The 16,462-nt window shown below is 39.4% G+C and overlaps 1 protein-coding gene across 3 annotated transcripts in view; it reads right to left on the reverse strand.

Moving 5' to 3' along the window:
* The window catches only part of avil (advillin), a 39,034-nt gene extending 22,572 nt beyond the window's left edge, over positions 1-16,462 (reverse strand). The window contains exons 1-5 of one of the 3 annotated variants that reach the window (XM_031897181.1): positions 14,380-14,580; positions 5,244-5,292; positions 2,518-2,626; positions 1,185-1,259; positions 710-906 (exon numbers count right to left, since the gene is read on the reverse strand). In XM_031897181.1, coding sequence (XP_031753041.1) covers positions 710-906; positions 1,185-1,259; positions 2,518-2,583 — 338 coding nt within the window. In that variant the 5' untranslated portion in view covers positions 2,584-2,626; positions 5,244-5,292; positions 14,380-14,580. Of the gene's footprint in view, positions 1-709; positions 907-1,184; positions 1,260-2,517; positions 2,627-5,243; positions 5,293-14,379; positions 14,581-16,228 lie in introns of those variants that run through there. The other 2 variants (XM_031897182.1, XM_031897180.1) reach the window with 2 other exon arrangements.

Here is a 16,462-nt window from a genome sequence, read left to right on the forward strand (position 1 = left end):
GGGGTACGATTTTTTTTACACAGATAATTAAGAATTATCATTAAAAACTGTATATTTAGCATTCATGCAAGATGATATTTAATGTTTTCACCCGTAATTTTACACCAGTTGCAATTTTCACCTTGTTTAAAAATCAACAAAAATTTGCAAATGGCGATTGAAGGTTTTGCTACAACTTTATGTATTTTCTTTATGTATATTAACCCATTTAAGATTTTTCATTATAAACACAAAATCCCTATAAAGAGATAGGACAATGGCAGGTTTTTGTTCTTCAACGCTTTACAGCAGGGTCGGACCCAATGCCTGTTTCTGCTCCCCCGGCCACCCAATGCCTGTTTCCGCTCCCCTGATGCGTTTCGCTTATGCATGCTCAGGGGAGAACGTCAGGATGGGGCCCCTTTCATTAGGGCCCCATTTTACTGGTTGGCAGGACTCACCAACCAGAGTGCTCAGGTGACCAGTGGGTTAATAACTAGGGCCCCTGGGTGGAAGGCATAATAAATGGGACACCATAATTACTGATGGCAGCTCTGCTGACTATTTAACAGCCAGCTTACAAGACATAAAAATGTACATTCCATTAAAGAGTCCACAATTGCACTGCACACACTGTCATTAACAAATCTGAACAGCTTGCATGTATAAATAAAATAGAGACAGTTTAACACTTTTAGTTAGAAGCTCATGCCCAACAAAAATCACTCACATAATGCCTTGTTTGAAGTAACCTCTAAAGCAGTCAGACTCATAGCCTTGAACCTCCCGGTGCTGCACGGGGCTACCTCCAAGGTAGTCATCCAGCTGTACAGTGTATATGGCCACTGAGCTCTGCTCATCCTTGGAAGATTCCTTTCCAATCCAGTAGTGGATATCATAAAATAGGGAACTGCCAGATTTCTTTGTCTGATAGTTAGAGACAGGTTTTGGCAGATTAAAAATAAGAAATACATAAGATACATATGAGTATAGCAACTATTAGGTGCTAGAAATAAGGGATATCATACCCACATTATACAGTTTTAGCCTGGTCTTTTGTTATACTTTTTAATGTGGCCAAAGCACTGTGGGCAGCATTTGCTCTGATTAGACTGATTTAATTTCTTCACATTAAAAAAAATCTGTATCATAGCACAACGCAGGCTTCCATTCCCATCCCTTCTGTGCCACATTGTTATACTTACATGAAGCAAGAGGTAGCAGTCACCTTCATAGAAATTCCCTTCTGCTTTCTTTGGCACCAGCACTAAGTCCATTTTCTAGAGTAGAATAAGGAAGCAAAGCAAAAACTAAATTATGTTCATCTGTAAGTACCTGAGGTTTAAAAAAGGCACACCCCACAGGTCAAAGTTAGTGTTATTAACAAGAATCCTATTCAGGAATGAATTTCCTGCGATATGCCCTTTAGTACACTAAAGGGCATATTGTGTGCAAGCATACATCACCTGTGATGTTGCCCATAACAAACAAACAAACAGACAGAAATTAGATTTGAATGATCACCTATAAATTGGAAAAGAAAGGCAAAATCTGATTGGTTGCTATGGGCAACATCACAGGTGATGTGTGCTTGCACACAATATGCCCTTTAGTGTACTAAAGTGAGTTGGGATAGGAATTTTGGACAGCTACAGAGAGTATGTAGGAAAAAAAATAACAGTGTTATGCTGCCTGCAACATATCTTGTTCACTGGCAGTTGGTAAAATTAGGAACATTTGTAGACAACAATGTTAAACTGTTTTACCTTCACTTTTATTTTTCTACTTTTTATCAAAGATTTGGTGCAATATGACTCTCCTGGGTCTTTGCATGAAGCTAGGGGGGGATGATGTTTGGCCATTAGGCTCTCCATTAGGCCTTCTCCCCCTGAAATCCATCCAGGGCATATTCAACTTGAGATCCCTTTGGTGGTCATTTGTTATCCTTTCTCTTTGTAAGCCTTTTGGCTGGAGGGGATTGGACAAAGAGGCATTTCCTAGCCTTGCAGCAAAGGAGGTATGAAGACCCTCACCTCCTGTGGGCCTTTGGGCCAAGAAGGTCAGGGATTAAAGGACCCATTCTAGTCTTCAGATAGATAAGGATCTTTTGTTGCAGGGATTCTTGACAGGTGACTAAGGAGTATGGGATTTTGCATTTAAAGTGAGTCCAGTAGATTATATAGATTACCATTAATAAATTGCTCAATATGACCTAAGTACATTACCCCTTTAACTCAAGATCTGTAATATCCAATTAAGCAGGGATAACCAGGGATATAGCTTCAGGTAATGCAAGAAGACTACACATTGTAGAACCCTATGAATATCAAAAAATAAAAACCAATGGTTCACCAGTTGTTAATGAGAGTTTGTTTTAATTGGAGGTCTGTGAGCAGTACATGCCACTGAATGTCATTCCAGGCCCCTGAAAAGCACGGCCCTGCTCAGATGTTTAATCTTAGAAGCCAAAAGTTGCTGTTTTTGTTTCTGATTGTGTATGTTTTGGGGTTTTTTTTGCAGACAAGACACCTTTTTTACCTCGATTCTCCAGATGATGAGCCCTGGAGATTTGTTGACATCTTTAAAGGCTCCGGTCAGAGACATGTCTAGCAGCCTCTCTGTTATGGACTAGGGTGAGGAGATGCACCTAAGTGAAAAGTAAACAATTTATTTGTCATTTACAAACATAGGTACCTTCTGCATCACTTCCCAGTTCAGAATCTTCACTCTCTCCCCCAGTAGATCATCCTCTGTATATGTGAGAGTGACACTTTCAAAATTAAATTAAAGTTCTCCTACTATATAAGATACAGCACTGAGTAGCATTGGGAGTCAACATTTTTATATGAATATTCACACTGTTACACTGTGCAAAGGATATAGCTAGCCTTCTGGTTGAAAAGGGACTTCCAAAGTTAGTATTTTTAATTGGTCTTATACAAATATTGATTGAGGTCACAGGGGCCTGAAAAATTATTTGGCAGCACACTACAGATTATTATTATTATTATTATTATTATTATTATTATTATTAAGGCTAATATGATTTTGCAGGCAAACTACCAAGGTAGTTTGGTATTTTTGTTAATCCCTCTCTTACAAGAAAGGGGAAGTGAGAAGCTTATTGTACAAATCTGATTTTCACTAGCTCAGTGAAAAAAAAATTGTGAAAGGATTCTGGGAGTTAAAGGAGGGTCAATGGTTGCCTTGCTTGATTTGAACTACTAGGGAGAATCTCTCAACTCAATGGACATTATTTTTAAAAGCAGCTTTTAAGTTAATTATAGTTTACAATAAATGTAACATTTGGCCAGATCAGTTTAATTCAACTACTACTTTAGTTTGGATATTTGTGTGCTATTTTATTTTAGAGTTATTTTACATGAATGAAGGCCAGACTTCCATGTGATTGCAGCAACCCTACACTGTTGAACTTGGAGATCTCTTTTCTATAAAAGTTACAGCAGGCTGAGTTAAACTGGACATCTTATGGCCCAATAGAGAGCCTGATATCAAGAGACCACTCTCACATTCAAGGTTGTGCTATATAGACCATGTGGGAATAAAGAAAGTCTGCACCAGGAGAATCTCTGGAGCACTAGCAGGCCAGTCCAACCATGGTACTGGAAGGGATCCGCCTGTCAGACCAAGGCTTTGATCAGGAGACATTTTTCACAAGGAATGCAAAAATGCAGGGTGTGCAAACCTATAATAATATGTAACACTTGCACAAAATAAATTAGCATGGGGCCGGGAATGTATATTTATCAACCCTAACTTTTTTTTGTATGTTTGACCAGATCAGACGCACTTCCATTATACTTTTTTCTACTTAGCCATGGAATGCTCCCACAGTTCCCTTAGTTATTGAATTTATTACATTTCTCCCTTATTAGCTAAAATCACATGCAATCGTATCGCAATATTAGAACACAAGAATAGTATATAGCTAAGATAATAATATAAGAATTACTTGTTATAGGAATGTTGAGCTGACAGAGGGGGGAGGTTGGGGGAAAAAAAGAAGTTAGGGGCTGTAGGATCTAAAGAGATACAATATTATTTCAAGGTCCCCTAAGCTTATAGCACAGTTACATACAGACAGAGGTAGCTAGAATATCAGATAGTCCTTTTCCCCAGATTTCCATAACTGGTCTTCAGTTTGCCCACCCCCACCATTGCTTTAGGACTCCAGTCCTGCAGTTTGGGAGCCACTAGTTAAAAGGAAATCTATACCCCCAAACAATGTAGGTCTCTATAAAAATATATTGCATAAACAAGCTCATATGTAAAACCATGCTTCATGTAAATAAACCATTTTCATAAACATATACTTTTTTAGCAGTATGTGCTGTTGGGTAATCCTAAATAGAAAATTGCTATTTTAAGAATTAAGGGCCACCTCCTGGGACCACAGGATTCACAGTGCACACATACATGCTAGGCCCCATCAGCCAATTAATGGACAGGGTTTTGCCTTTTGCTATGAATGCAATTGAAAGTGCAAAGTGCCTTGATGCTAATGCAAAAAGGTGTCCAAATATGCTCCTTGTAACTTGTGGCTACTTGTGGGTGGTGCCAGTGCATCAAGCATTCTTTAATAGACACACTGTCACAAGGAACACTGCAACAACTGTTGGTCTAAACATGTCGGTAAGTTTACCGTACCTTCATTTGATTGCATGGACAACCAAAAGTGATGCTGAATCAGATGTTTGGTAACAATTCTGATGATAATCTTTAGTAAACCTTGCAAGACAATTTACATAGCATGAATGAGATAATAAGTGATAATATATATGTGCGCCACAAAATTCACACTGTAGTAAACCTGTTCTTGTGTTTTTTGGCTTTGTTTCACATAACTCCTCGCTCCAGGTGTCAATAAAAATTGGCGATATTTGGCAACATTTCTGCCCATAATCTTTAGTAAACCTTGCAAGACAACTTACATAGCATGAATGCAATAATAGGTGATAATTTATATGTGCACCACAAAATTCGCACTTTAGTAAACCTGCTCTTGCGTTTTTTCTGGCGCAAGTCATTATCACTGCCTATCACACCTATCAGTAAACGGACTCCTTAGTCAGTTGTACACTTGGACATATGGAGTTGCATGTACTTTTTTCTGTAGTTGGGAGAGTGTATACTTAATATCTAAATAAGGCTTTTTAGGCACTTTCTGGACAGAGTAATGACACAGTAATCACTCCTCCATTAATGCTCCTGCTAAGTACTCAGCTTCTGGATAATAAACTTACCTTGCCGATGAATGCACTTTCTGCTGGAGCTCTCAAAGATTCCACAGACCTGATAAAGCATTAACAACAGCCTCTGAAGAGTTTAGTTCATTGCCATTTATTTTATGCATTTAAAGATGAAGCAAGGATGTTGTGCCTATATACAGTAATTGCAAAAGGCAGTGTGGAAATATGATTTAGACAAGGTCTGTCCTGTCTCATTACTGCTGTGGTTTAAATGCAATTTCCATGCTTCCAGGGGTGGGGCAGCTAATGCAGGGGGGCTGGAGATAAGTTAACCCTAATATATGTTTCTGTGCATACCCAAATTTATGCATGGTGTCATAATTTATGTGTGGGAGGAAACAGACTTATCATGCCATCTAGCCATTCTGCCCCAGCCACTTGCCGTTTTCCTTTTGGCTTCATATGAGAAGATTATCAGGAGGAGATGTGAAGGTTTATGTGAAAGCAGAAAGAACACATTTGTGGAGATAAAGCAGTTAGGGTAGACTTCCATAGAAATAATAGCATATATTAATCTTTCAATATTTCCATAAGCAAATAAACAATGGGAATATGTAAAAATATGTTTTTTTAACACATACACTATTAATAAATATATAAACAATATGCTACATAACAGTTAATCCAATAACATTACACGTTTAGACCAAATGTACCCTCTGCACCCCCACCCAGCATTCTGTTCTGCACAAGGGTCTTCCACAATGCTGGGGGGGGGGGGTCAAACGCATGCACTCAGGGGCCCATGTACACTAGGGAGAGGGTGATCATGAAGGAGCCAGAAGCAAAAGGATAGTGGTATGGTTGCTGTACATTGGAAAGCAAACAGCAGCCATAAGAACCAAGAGAAATTAACCATACAGGAGAACCAAGCAGTTACCCATACCGCTTGAACGTTAGAACACCCAGGAAAGCAGAAATCCATGGAAACAAATACGATTAATACAAGCAGTCGCTGAGCAGCCCACTAACCTGAGAAAAGGTGACTTTTAACTAAAGTAGCAGCAAATGTAGCAGCTTCCAGTTGCATGGATTCCCAAAGCGCACCTGGTGCTTTACCTGGGAGGAGCATGGATATGATCTTTTCTACAAACATGTGCTGCACTATTACCCTCTCTGTTTGTTTATACTTTAATGAAAGAATTACAATGGGCTTTATTTAAAGAGCACAATGAATGATATATGTATAGAAAAGGTATATATAAAGGACTTGACTTTGTTTACCAATAACATTATACCTTACTTGGCTGCCTTTTAACCTCTAGTAAAGGCAGAGGGGTCTTGAATCAAAAAAATCTTTACCTTTAGTTTCATTGGTCTGGAATATTTTGTATGCCAAATCCTGCCTGTCAGTCTCTAAAGAGCTAAGAGGAACAGGAGGAAATGGTTACACCCCACTCCCATGCTCTGGGCACCACTAGGACAGGGATGTTCATTCAATGAAATGAAACCACAGAGAATGTAAAACTAAGAGCATTCCTTTCTCCATGGGCATCATAGGGCAGTCAGGGTAGGGCAGGCAGAGTATGGCACACACAGGCAGCATAGGGCAGGCAGAGTATGGCACACACAGGCAGCATAGGGCAGGCAGACTATGCACACAGTCTCCTCCTGTTAAGAGAAAACTGCACCAGCCTGGAGTACCTGTAGCAAGCGTTTCCTCTTCCTTCTGTCGTCAAAATCCCTGGGCTGGTGCATGCGCAGTAGAGTGAAAAGCTGACTTTCGTTAAAGTGCGGTTTTCTCCTAACAGGTGCACCAGCCTGGGGGAAGGGATTAAAGTCACTTGGGGGTGCCTAACATTTTGGCCCCCAAGTGCCTAGCCTTTCCTTCTCCTTTCCTTCTCCTTTAATATGACATAATATAATTCTTTCACATATGAATGATGGGTGATATCCCTACAGTGAGCACCAACCATTTGGGTTTTTGCTGCACTACCACCATTAATGTGGTGATGGTCTTAAAAGGTCTTGTGATAACATGGGTGTGGTTTGAAGTGGGCATGGGAACTGGCTTCTATTATTGACCCTCCACCATGTAGGCCAGAAAAATGCCGGCCCATGGTACTACAGAACTTAGACAGCACTGATGTAGACAGTGATATTGCAAATGGTCTTCATTTTTTTTTAATTTATTGTTTTTGAAAAAATTAGCTTTTTGTTCAGAAGCTCCCCAGTTTGGAAATTCAGCAGCTATCTGGTTATTAGGGTCTTGATTACCTTCACAACCAGGCAGTGGTTTAACTGAGGGATTAGAAAAGGAACATAAGAGGACCTGAATAGAAAGATTAGTAATACAATGTAGTAATAACAATAGAATTTTAGCCTCACTGAGCAATAGCTTTTTGGCTGCTGGAGCTGGAAGGATTACAAAAAGGAATGCAAATAACTATAAAAAATGAAAAAAATAAAGATAAATTAAAAAGTTCCTTCAATAACATACTAAAAGTTAACTTAAAGGTGAGCTACCCCTCTGAGGCAAATTGTAACTTTACTAACAGCATTTACTTTAGGCACTTGCTGCATAAGTGACTGGCATTATTAGAACTTGTTCTTCTGTACTGTACACAATGAGCTTAGTAGGCTTAAATGTACACAGTCCAGACTTGCAGGCAGACACATATTGATTTTTCCTATTTTTTTCATAAATAAATACTGTTGTTTAAAAGACTGGTCAGATTTTACCCCTTTGCAGTGATAATGGCCTTACTGAATATGCGGCACAATGATGTAAATATAAATGGGAAGGTCACAAAGGAACTGACTGTAAAATACTAACCAAGTTGTAAGGTTCCTAAATCTAACACACACAACTGCACACCTTAATAGCACTAAGGCTTCTTGTATTCTTGTTGTTTAGAATTTCAATACAAATAACAGTAATGCCATTCAGCTGCATGTGAAGTCAAAAGTCACTCCATAAGAACTAATTTTTGAAGAATCAGTATTGTGCATGTAATAGGTTTCATTTTTTTATCCACTGTATTTTCTGTCAGCTCTGGTGGTTTCAGCCATCTTGTATCTGCTGTCTAAACACAAACATGTGGCCTAGCCTATTGTGTTCATTGGAGCCATGCAAAACTTATATTCATGAACTGCATTAAAAAGCCTTGGAAAAAAAAAACTTTCAAATAAAAACAATAACATTTCAATTATGCAACATTTCTTATTGAAATTACTAGTCAGATAGACTACATGCAGACAGTATGGCAGTAAGTTCAGAGCTGCCTTCCTCCCAGTTGCACAGCAATCTGCACTTTACCTGTGCAAGATGCAGAGCCAGCAAAACACTGAATGAAAGTGTTAAAGCGGACCTGTCACCCCAAGACATAACTCCGAATTATTTTCTATATTGTTAGTTAATCAAAATAAACGATACTTACGCTATATAAATAATATAATTCTTGTTTCCTTCTGTCTTGGAATTACTCAATCACAGCCAGCAGGCAGCTGCCATTTTGTGGACACTGTTATGAAGGCAAACTTTGATTCATGCCAAAAGCTTGTTTATGTGCCAGAATGGGGGGCCTGATGCCTATGCCCTTGCACTGGCTACACAATTAGATGATGAGGAGGGAGGGGGAAAGTGAGTAATGCAGTGACAGCTAGGTAGTGCTGAACGGAAAGCCTAAGGCATAGAGGTGGGGCAAGCAATATATGATTGACAGCTGGGATTTTTAAAGGCCTTTATAATGGGTTTGCATGTGTTAATATAAAAATGAATTTGGGGTTCATGTTTAATTTGAAAAGGGCTTTCATTATACAGCTTTTTATGTCTGGGTGACAGGTCCACTTTAAGTAAATTAGCACTAAGGGGAGCAATTGCACCTGGGGTATAAGTAAATCAGCCTTTGTTTATTCAGCCTAGAACCAAACATGCAGGAAAAAACACCGGCCTACCAAGGGAAACAAAGGTCCCCATACACAGGCCGATTATAGCTGCCGATATCAGTCCCTTGGACCGATTCGGCAGCTTATCGGGCAGTGTAGGGGCAGAACCGAGGGGCCTGGCCGACTGATATCTGGCCTGAAATTGGCCAGATATCGATCGACCAGGTTAGAAAATCCAGTCGGATCAGGGACCGCATCAGCTCGTTGATGCGGTCCCTGAACAGACTGTCCCATTGCCGCGTGCAGAATTCGATCGTTTGGCCCTACATGCCTCCCCGATATCGCCACCCGTAGGTGGGGATATCGGGTGAAGATCCGCTCGCTTGGCGACATCGCCAAACGAGCGGATCTGCCCGTGTATGGCCAGCTTTAGTGACTGGCAGCAGAGAGTGAAACCAGTGTTGAAGAGAAGAAACCAACCAAGAAAAAATTGGGTTGTTAGGGTTACCATCCATCTCCAAGCACCATTGTCCATTCATCCCCCTATCTCAGGAGTCAGTTGTCCTGTTTCTAATCATGGGCTGAACCCCCAGAAATGTAGGAAGAGATTTTGATCACTTTCACTAGGAAGAGATTTTGATCACTTTCGCTAAGAATCCAAATTAACAAATGCAGAAAAAACAAGTCAATGGCTATTATGTGTGTGCTGGATAGTAATCCCCCCAGTTGTGTATGTAAGATCCAGTTACAGACATATATGCTAAGTTTTGAGTGGGTCCTTTAGTAATTTTGGTCCCCAAGGGTTTAACCCCAGAAACCCATAAATGTCAGCTATATCCAGACATCGTACATTATTATTATGTTGTTTTTGTATCCTATAAATTGCTAATATTAACTGTTTAATACAGTGCCATAAATGTTGTTATTTATTTGGTAAAATATTTATATGAGTTAGTATAGTAGCATTAGCAAACAAATTCACTACTTGTAACTGGTGGCTGTTTTTTGTCATTTATGATTACTGACTGGAATGAATTGGGTTGAATGGGGATGAATGAGGGTGCACTTTTCATTTGTATGGGTGGTTACTATTCATGGGAATGCATTATTTGATCATCTGCTCTGTGTGTGGAGACATTAAACATAAGGAAGGCATTGCATTTATCCCACGATATATTTGGTGAGAAAACAGGGGCCACAAATAACAAAAATATACTTTGCACATATAAATCCATAAAAAATATAACTGGGTTATTTTGAGCAGTAAAACTCAAACAATTTTATTATTTTGCAAACAGTATGGGGAAATATACAGAAGAAAAAAATCTATGGCTGTGGCCAAAAAGTGGGCATGGCCTAAGACAGATTTTCTTCTATATACTTTGTGTGCTGTACCTCCCTGGGTGTCCCTGGACCTTGAAAATCTGGCATCCTTATCTTTACTACGCAAACAAAGGGAAATGATAATGGGCTTGCCCCCGTGGGAAGCAACCTATGCCCTTATTATCTACCTTTTTTATTTTTTAATAAAATCCTCTTTTCCAATTATTATTATTAATGCCTCACCCACATATTTCTTTGGAACCACAGTAGTCATCGGCTCATTGAATTAGCTGGTAATATCCTTGGAATTAGATGAATTCACTGAGCCGATGTCTACTATGGTTCCAAAGAAATATGTGGGTGAGGCATTAATAATATTAAAACTGCACTGAAAGGGGCTTCCTTTGGAAAGACTGAGGTACCATTGGTGTTGATCTGGTTTTATGTGCACAGTAGACATACGGTGCCTGTCCATCAAGTTTGCTGTGCTCTGAACAATGATTTGACTAGGAAAAAGAATTCTGCTTGGCAACCGACTTATGTACAAAGCACAAACTGATTTAAATACAGCTGCACTTTTCAGTGTGCATCAGAGCAAAGAGAACTAACTTTCATTCAAAGGCAAAACAAGCCCTGTATATGAGAAACCTTTAGCTTTATATTTAAAATAAGCACTAATCAAACACTGATCCTGATCCAACACAGAGGGCCTATTCTGTATGATGACTACTGCTGTTAGCTGCCCCAAAAGGATAAGTAAATGTGTCAAAATTAGCTGAAAAGCATATGGCTTGACCCCTGTGTTATTATGTTTGCCCCAGGAAGGCTATGGCAGTTAAAGTGCTCCAGTTATTGATCCTTTTTCGTATGCAAGGTGGTTGCTCTTTTCTGAAGTCCAAAATCTTCTTGCAAACACATTACAGAGACTTCTGTCCTATACATGGGGTCACAGATACTTTATCTACAGTGATATAAAGAACCATAACATGCTCTGCTAGATAGTAAAACTTAAAGCTACTTTAAAGGGCAATAAAATCCCTGGCCAACATTATGGCGGTTTGTATAAAGGAACAGGGTAATGCATTGCCCGACAGCTACAATTATATTAGTCAGCCACCAGTGTATAATGCACCTTCTTTTTTTTTTAATAGGTAATGTTTTATTGTATTTTTAATGAACTACATCGAATCAAAAACAAACATAGAACAAAATTAACATAAGAAGTAGAACAGAATACCGGTCTGCGGTGGAATTAGGTACATGTTTGGTTTTGGTGATATTTACAGTTTGATTGTGGTCGTAATAAAGTAATAAAGTATATCTGGTTGGTACGACTGTGACTGTGATTGCAATTATTCAGCTTCTATTCAATTATAGTAGGTCTTATAGGTGATATAGCAGTATTAGAGTTAGGCAGTTTCCACGCCAAGGGTCTGCTTAGGAGATTAAGGTCATCAGTATATGCTGGATGGGGCGTCACCTTTTACATCAAGGAGCCCTGTCCACCTAGACCTGCCTCCCACCATGGGCTCCAGATTTTTTTCAAATTTCTTTTGTGAACCTCTGGTTAATAGGGTGAGCTTAATGAGGGGCAGGGTTTGATTTACCAGAGTAATCCAGCTTTGAATTGTGGGGGGTTTGGGTCCCATCCAAGTCATTGCAATGAGTTTCCTTGCATAGTATAAGAGAGATCTGTATCTGGTTCTGGCATGGTTGGTACTTATTAGTTCATCTATGACTCCCAGTATACACACTTGGGGCGTTAGCAGCCTGGGGAACTCTAATTTGTCTGCTAGGATGTTCATGACCTCAGACCAGAATTTGGCTACATGTGGGCAAGACCAGGCCATATGGAAGAAGTTTGCATTCTCCATTCCACACCTAGGGCACCGTGCTCTGGGGTTGCACCCCATGGACCTTAATTGTATGGGTGTGAGATAAAATTAGTGCATCCATTTAAATTTAAACAAGTTTATCATAATGCACCTTCTTTAATACTGAATTGGCCAGGTCACTGGGTGCTGTACCACCATGTATTCCCTGGTCCCCTATATACCTGGGGCACATTTGCAGTATACTACATCATTTGAGCTTACTGTACCGCATATGCACCCAACTTAACCAACTTGGCAGAAGGGACGCTTGGGAGTAGTGAAAACATGATGGTGTGATGGTACAGCTCTGTGGCAAAAAGTACCCTGGGACAGTTCATTTTCTAAAGTGGCACAACAAGTAAAATGGGGTTATTAGGGTGGGTGCCTAACTCATTTTTAAACCCTCTCTCCCAGTGAGTGGACGTTCACTTTGAAATTAAATTCACTGTCTACAGACATATTCTTTGGCTATTTGCTAATAGACTCCTTGATTTTTTTGTTTTATTTTATTTTCTGCTTGCTCTTTAGATCATTTCTTTCATTTATATCTTGATTTTCAGCTGTCCAGTTTGGCATTTAAACATATGGCCAATAAGGTCACTTAACATAGCAACACGGTAGTATTTTATTTTTTCAGGCAGAAGATAAAAGGGTCCGGCGTGAGCAGGAGGATAAGTTGAGAAAAATCATTTTCAAACCAAAAGTAAATTTTAAGATAAGCTTTTCCCCATATGGGATCTTATCTTAGATAGAAAGCTTTCTCTGCAGCAGGCGCTTGTGGCAATGCCTTAACCTTTTTAGGAATAAAAGAGTTAATTTACACTCTTACCAAATGTCAGTGCTGCTAATAAATAAATAGAAAATAACATTTCCAGAACATCACAGTCTAACAGGAATTATGACCAGAAGCTTCAGCCCACAAATTACAGGATGCTTTTAAGTGCAACCTCACATTTCTGTACGGGATTAAGAAAGCCTGTTCAGCCCCAGGCTGGAGTGGTCTCGGACAAAAGTCTATATCATATTTAAAAAGAGAGCAGATTAATCTGTGTCCTTGCAGCTCACAATGCCCTATTCCCAGTTAGCTAAAATGGTAAGCTTGTATTGTCGACTGGCAGTAGTAAATTTTGCCTATGTCACTAGAGCCACCAAAATACTGCACTGTTATCTTATGTGGCAAAAGTTTTACATGAGTTCTATTTCCAGGGGATGCTTGCCTGACACTGCTGCCACTCTAGCAAAAGAAAAGCTCTAACCCGCACACCCTGGCTCTCCAAACAAGTGATGCTTGGTGCACAGATGCTAGAGGGATCGGCACCCTCCCAATTAGTCTGAAAAAGAGCAAGCACTGCTTGACAAAGGGGCTTTTGGCTCCGAAACGTTGCACGTTTGCAATAAACTTGAAAGGGCTTGCCCTGCTTATAATTGCTTTGGAGTGCCAGTGCTTGCTCTTTTTCAGACTGCTGCCACTCTACCCACTTAATTCTAGTAAAACAAATATTTTGCAAGATCACAAGTGCACAGTGCCAGTGCTAAGTGACTTTGCTATGGATAGTGTTTGGATACAGTGTTTAGGGTATGGAACCACTCTGGTGCTATGAAACAGAACTGCTGCTTTCTGAGGAAATTCAGAGAGATCAATTCATTGGTTTCTTTTTTTCTTTTTTAGATACATTTAGTTTATCTCTCTGCAGCACAACAAAATAACGCAACATTGCAGATTGTTATACCCAGCAGAATTTGTCACAAAATAATGTACAGTAAACTGGTAATTCTATGACTTCATAATGTATAACATCTGAAATTTCTATGGAGGTTTGATATGCAACAATCAATCCCATGTTAATCTTGCTAAATGGCTAGGGAACCAATACCCTACCACAATTTCTTCTGCAAATGCATGTCAGTTTCTAACTTCCATCCATTTCCTTTATGCACATACACAGATTAGAAGTAGTCAGTAAATATTATATTATGATATTATGTTATCGTTAAAGTTAAGAGAACTTAGAAAAACAAATCCCTGAGCCACATGCTGTAGTCTAGCTACAGATAATGGTACAGATAGAACAGATGCCTAGGCACAAAATAATACATGCACTTACTAGTTGTAGCTGGGGTTGTCGGGAGCCAAAGTTTAGAGAACAGCTTTCCTATCTTTCCTGCATGAAACATATGCAGGGTGATGTCTCTTGCAGGCTCTTCAGTCCTAACAATGAAAATGAAGGCAGTGGAGCTGGCATTGTACCCAGTCCCTGGTGGGCACACCCAAAGCCACGTGGAAAGAGCTGAAACGGTGGACAGATTCAATCTGGGGATGTTTGTGGTCTCCCACAAGTCACCTCCCACCTTTGGTTTATTCTGCTTCTGTAATTTGTTCTGCTATAAAAGAAATTCATAGTCAGCTGTTGGTTCTGTCCTTGCTATACTATTAATTGGACCTTCAAGCAATTATAGTATTCTAGTAACAGCTTGGACACAGGGCAGTGGAGAAATCTATATAAAATGGACTAATGTAGTATTTCCTCTGATGAAATGTACTGTGTTTTATGATTTTGCTTCAGATTAGGGTTAATGCATTGTGCCTGCCTATTAATCAAGTCATTTGTCTGTCAGGTTTTATGGAGGGTACACAGTCACATAACAATATCTGGGAAAAACTATAGTCAAGATAAGAAAAGAATCACGAAAAAGAAAACAAGTTTTTGTGGTAATGTGATAACGTTTGTTGACTAACTAATAAATAAAGCAAGCTTTCAAGACAAAAATTACATCTCTTCATCAGAGTAAAATCCAGCATTTAACTTTACTGTGCATGTAATGTTGGATTTTCCTCTACAAAGTCCAGTTTTACTGTGCATGCTCGCATCCCAGACCATCTGCAAGGGATCCGTGGGGCAATTTTGAGCAACATGGCATGCTGGCCCAGGGTCTGTGTTTAGCAACCTGGCATAACCCCAGTGATTAACCCTTTCCTTGTCCTTTAAGTGCTGTAAGTTTCAACTCCTGCCCCCACATGGACAGTGTTGTAAGGATAGTGCCAATGTCATTTTCATGATAATTGTGATCCATTTTGTTACTACTTAGCTTTCCAACAGATCTGTTAATCGAAATCTGCTACATTGATTCCGGAACCAGAACCAGAAGGTGCAGAGAATCTAAACTGACAGATGTATACTAACAGCAGTTAGATTTACAGATAACTTTTAAACCATTAAACACTGTAAATGAATGTATATTGGCAAGTTGCTTAGGATTTTGTTTTCATGATGTAAAATCCAGTTTTTAGGTGGAGCTCTTCATGGTCAGTTATGTTGGTCAGCAGGGCCAGAGTTAAAGTGTAGTCCAGGTGGTGGCATACAGAAGTATGATGCCACAGTAGGTATATATATATTTTGTGCTTATGTGGGCCATGCCATGGGACTCCAGCACCAGTGTGTACACAGTACATCACTGTAATCTGACAAATATATAACATGTCCAAATGCATAAGTATTTTTAACGGTTCTTGCAATGCAGAATGTTGAAAAAAAAAACACACATAGATGCAAATCCAAAATGGCTAAACTGACCGCCCACAATCCCTTTCTCCTAGGGATACAGTGCTGCTGCAAAACTACAACTGCCAGCATCTTACCCTTGTCCCTCTGGTAGAGGATCCAAGTTTTAGTTCTACCCCAGCTAGAATTTATAGGCGCCTATTACAGTAGCAGCTCTCCTTTATCTTTATTATAGTTACAACTTTTAGCTGCCTGTCCCTCCACTGAATGCAAAGAATTGAGTTTTAAATAAATTAATTTTAAACTATCACCTGGAGTATAAATCTTTTAGCAAAAGATTAATTTTATATTTATACAGTTTTACATACAGTAATTAGAATTCAGTTCGGTGAAGAATGCTCAGTAATTTGAGACTGTTCCATCAGGAATTAAAATTACATGATAATTTACTTACGTTGGGAGGCGGACAGGCAATGTAGGATTCCACCCTTCTATAGAGAGAAACTGTATAAATATATAGACAAATGTAATTTCTTCCCCAAGCAGAGAGTGGGTTTCTGTTGATGCACGCACTCACACACTGGTCTCTACCAACTCAGTTTCCCTGTATTTGCCTTGTCATATCTCTCACAGCATCCCTAGCCGATCCCAGCTCAGCCTCCTTACAGACAAATGAGATGAAAATCAG

This window comes from Xenopus tropicalis, chromosome 2 (assembly GCF_000004195.4).
Source record: "Xenopus tropicalis strain Nigerian chromosome 2, UCB_Xtro_10.0, whole genome shotgun sequence".
Lineage (NCBI taxonomy): Eukaryota > Metazoa > Chordata > Amphibia > Anura > Pipidae > Xenopus > Xenopus tropicalis.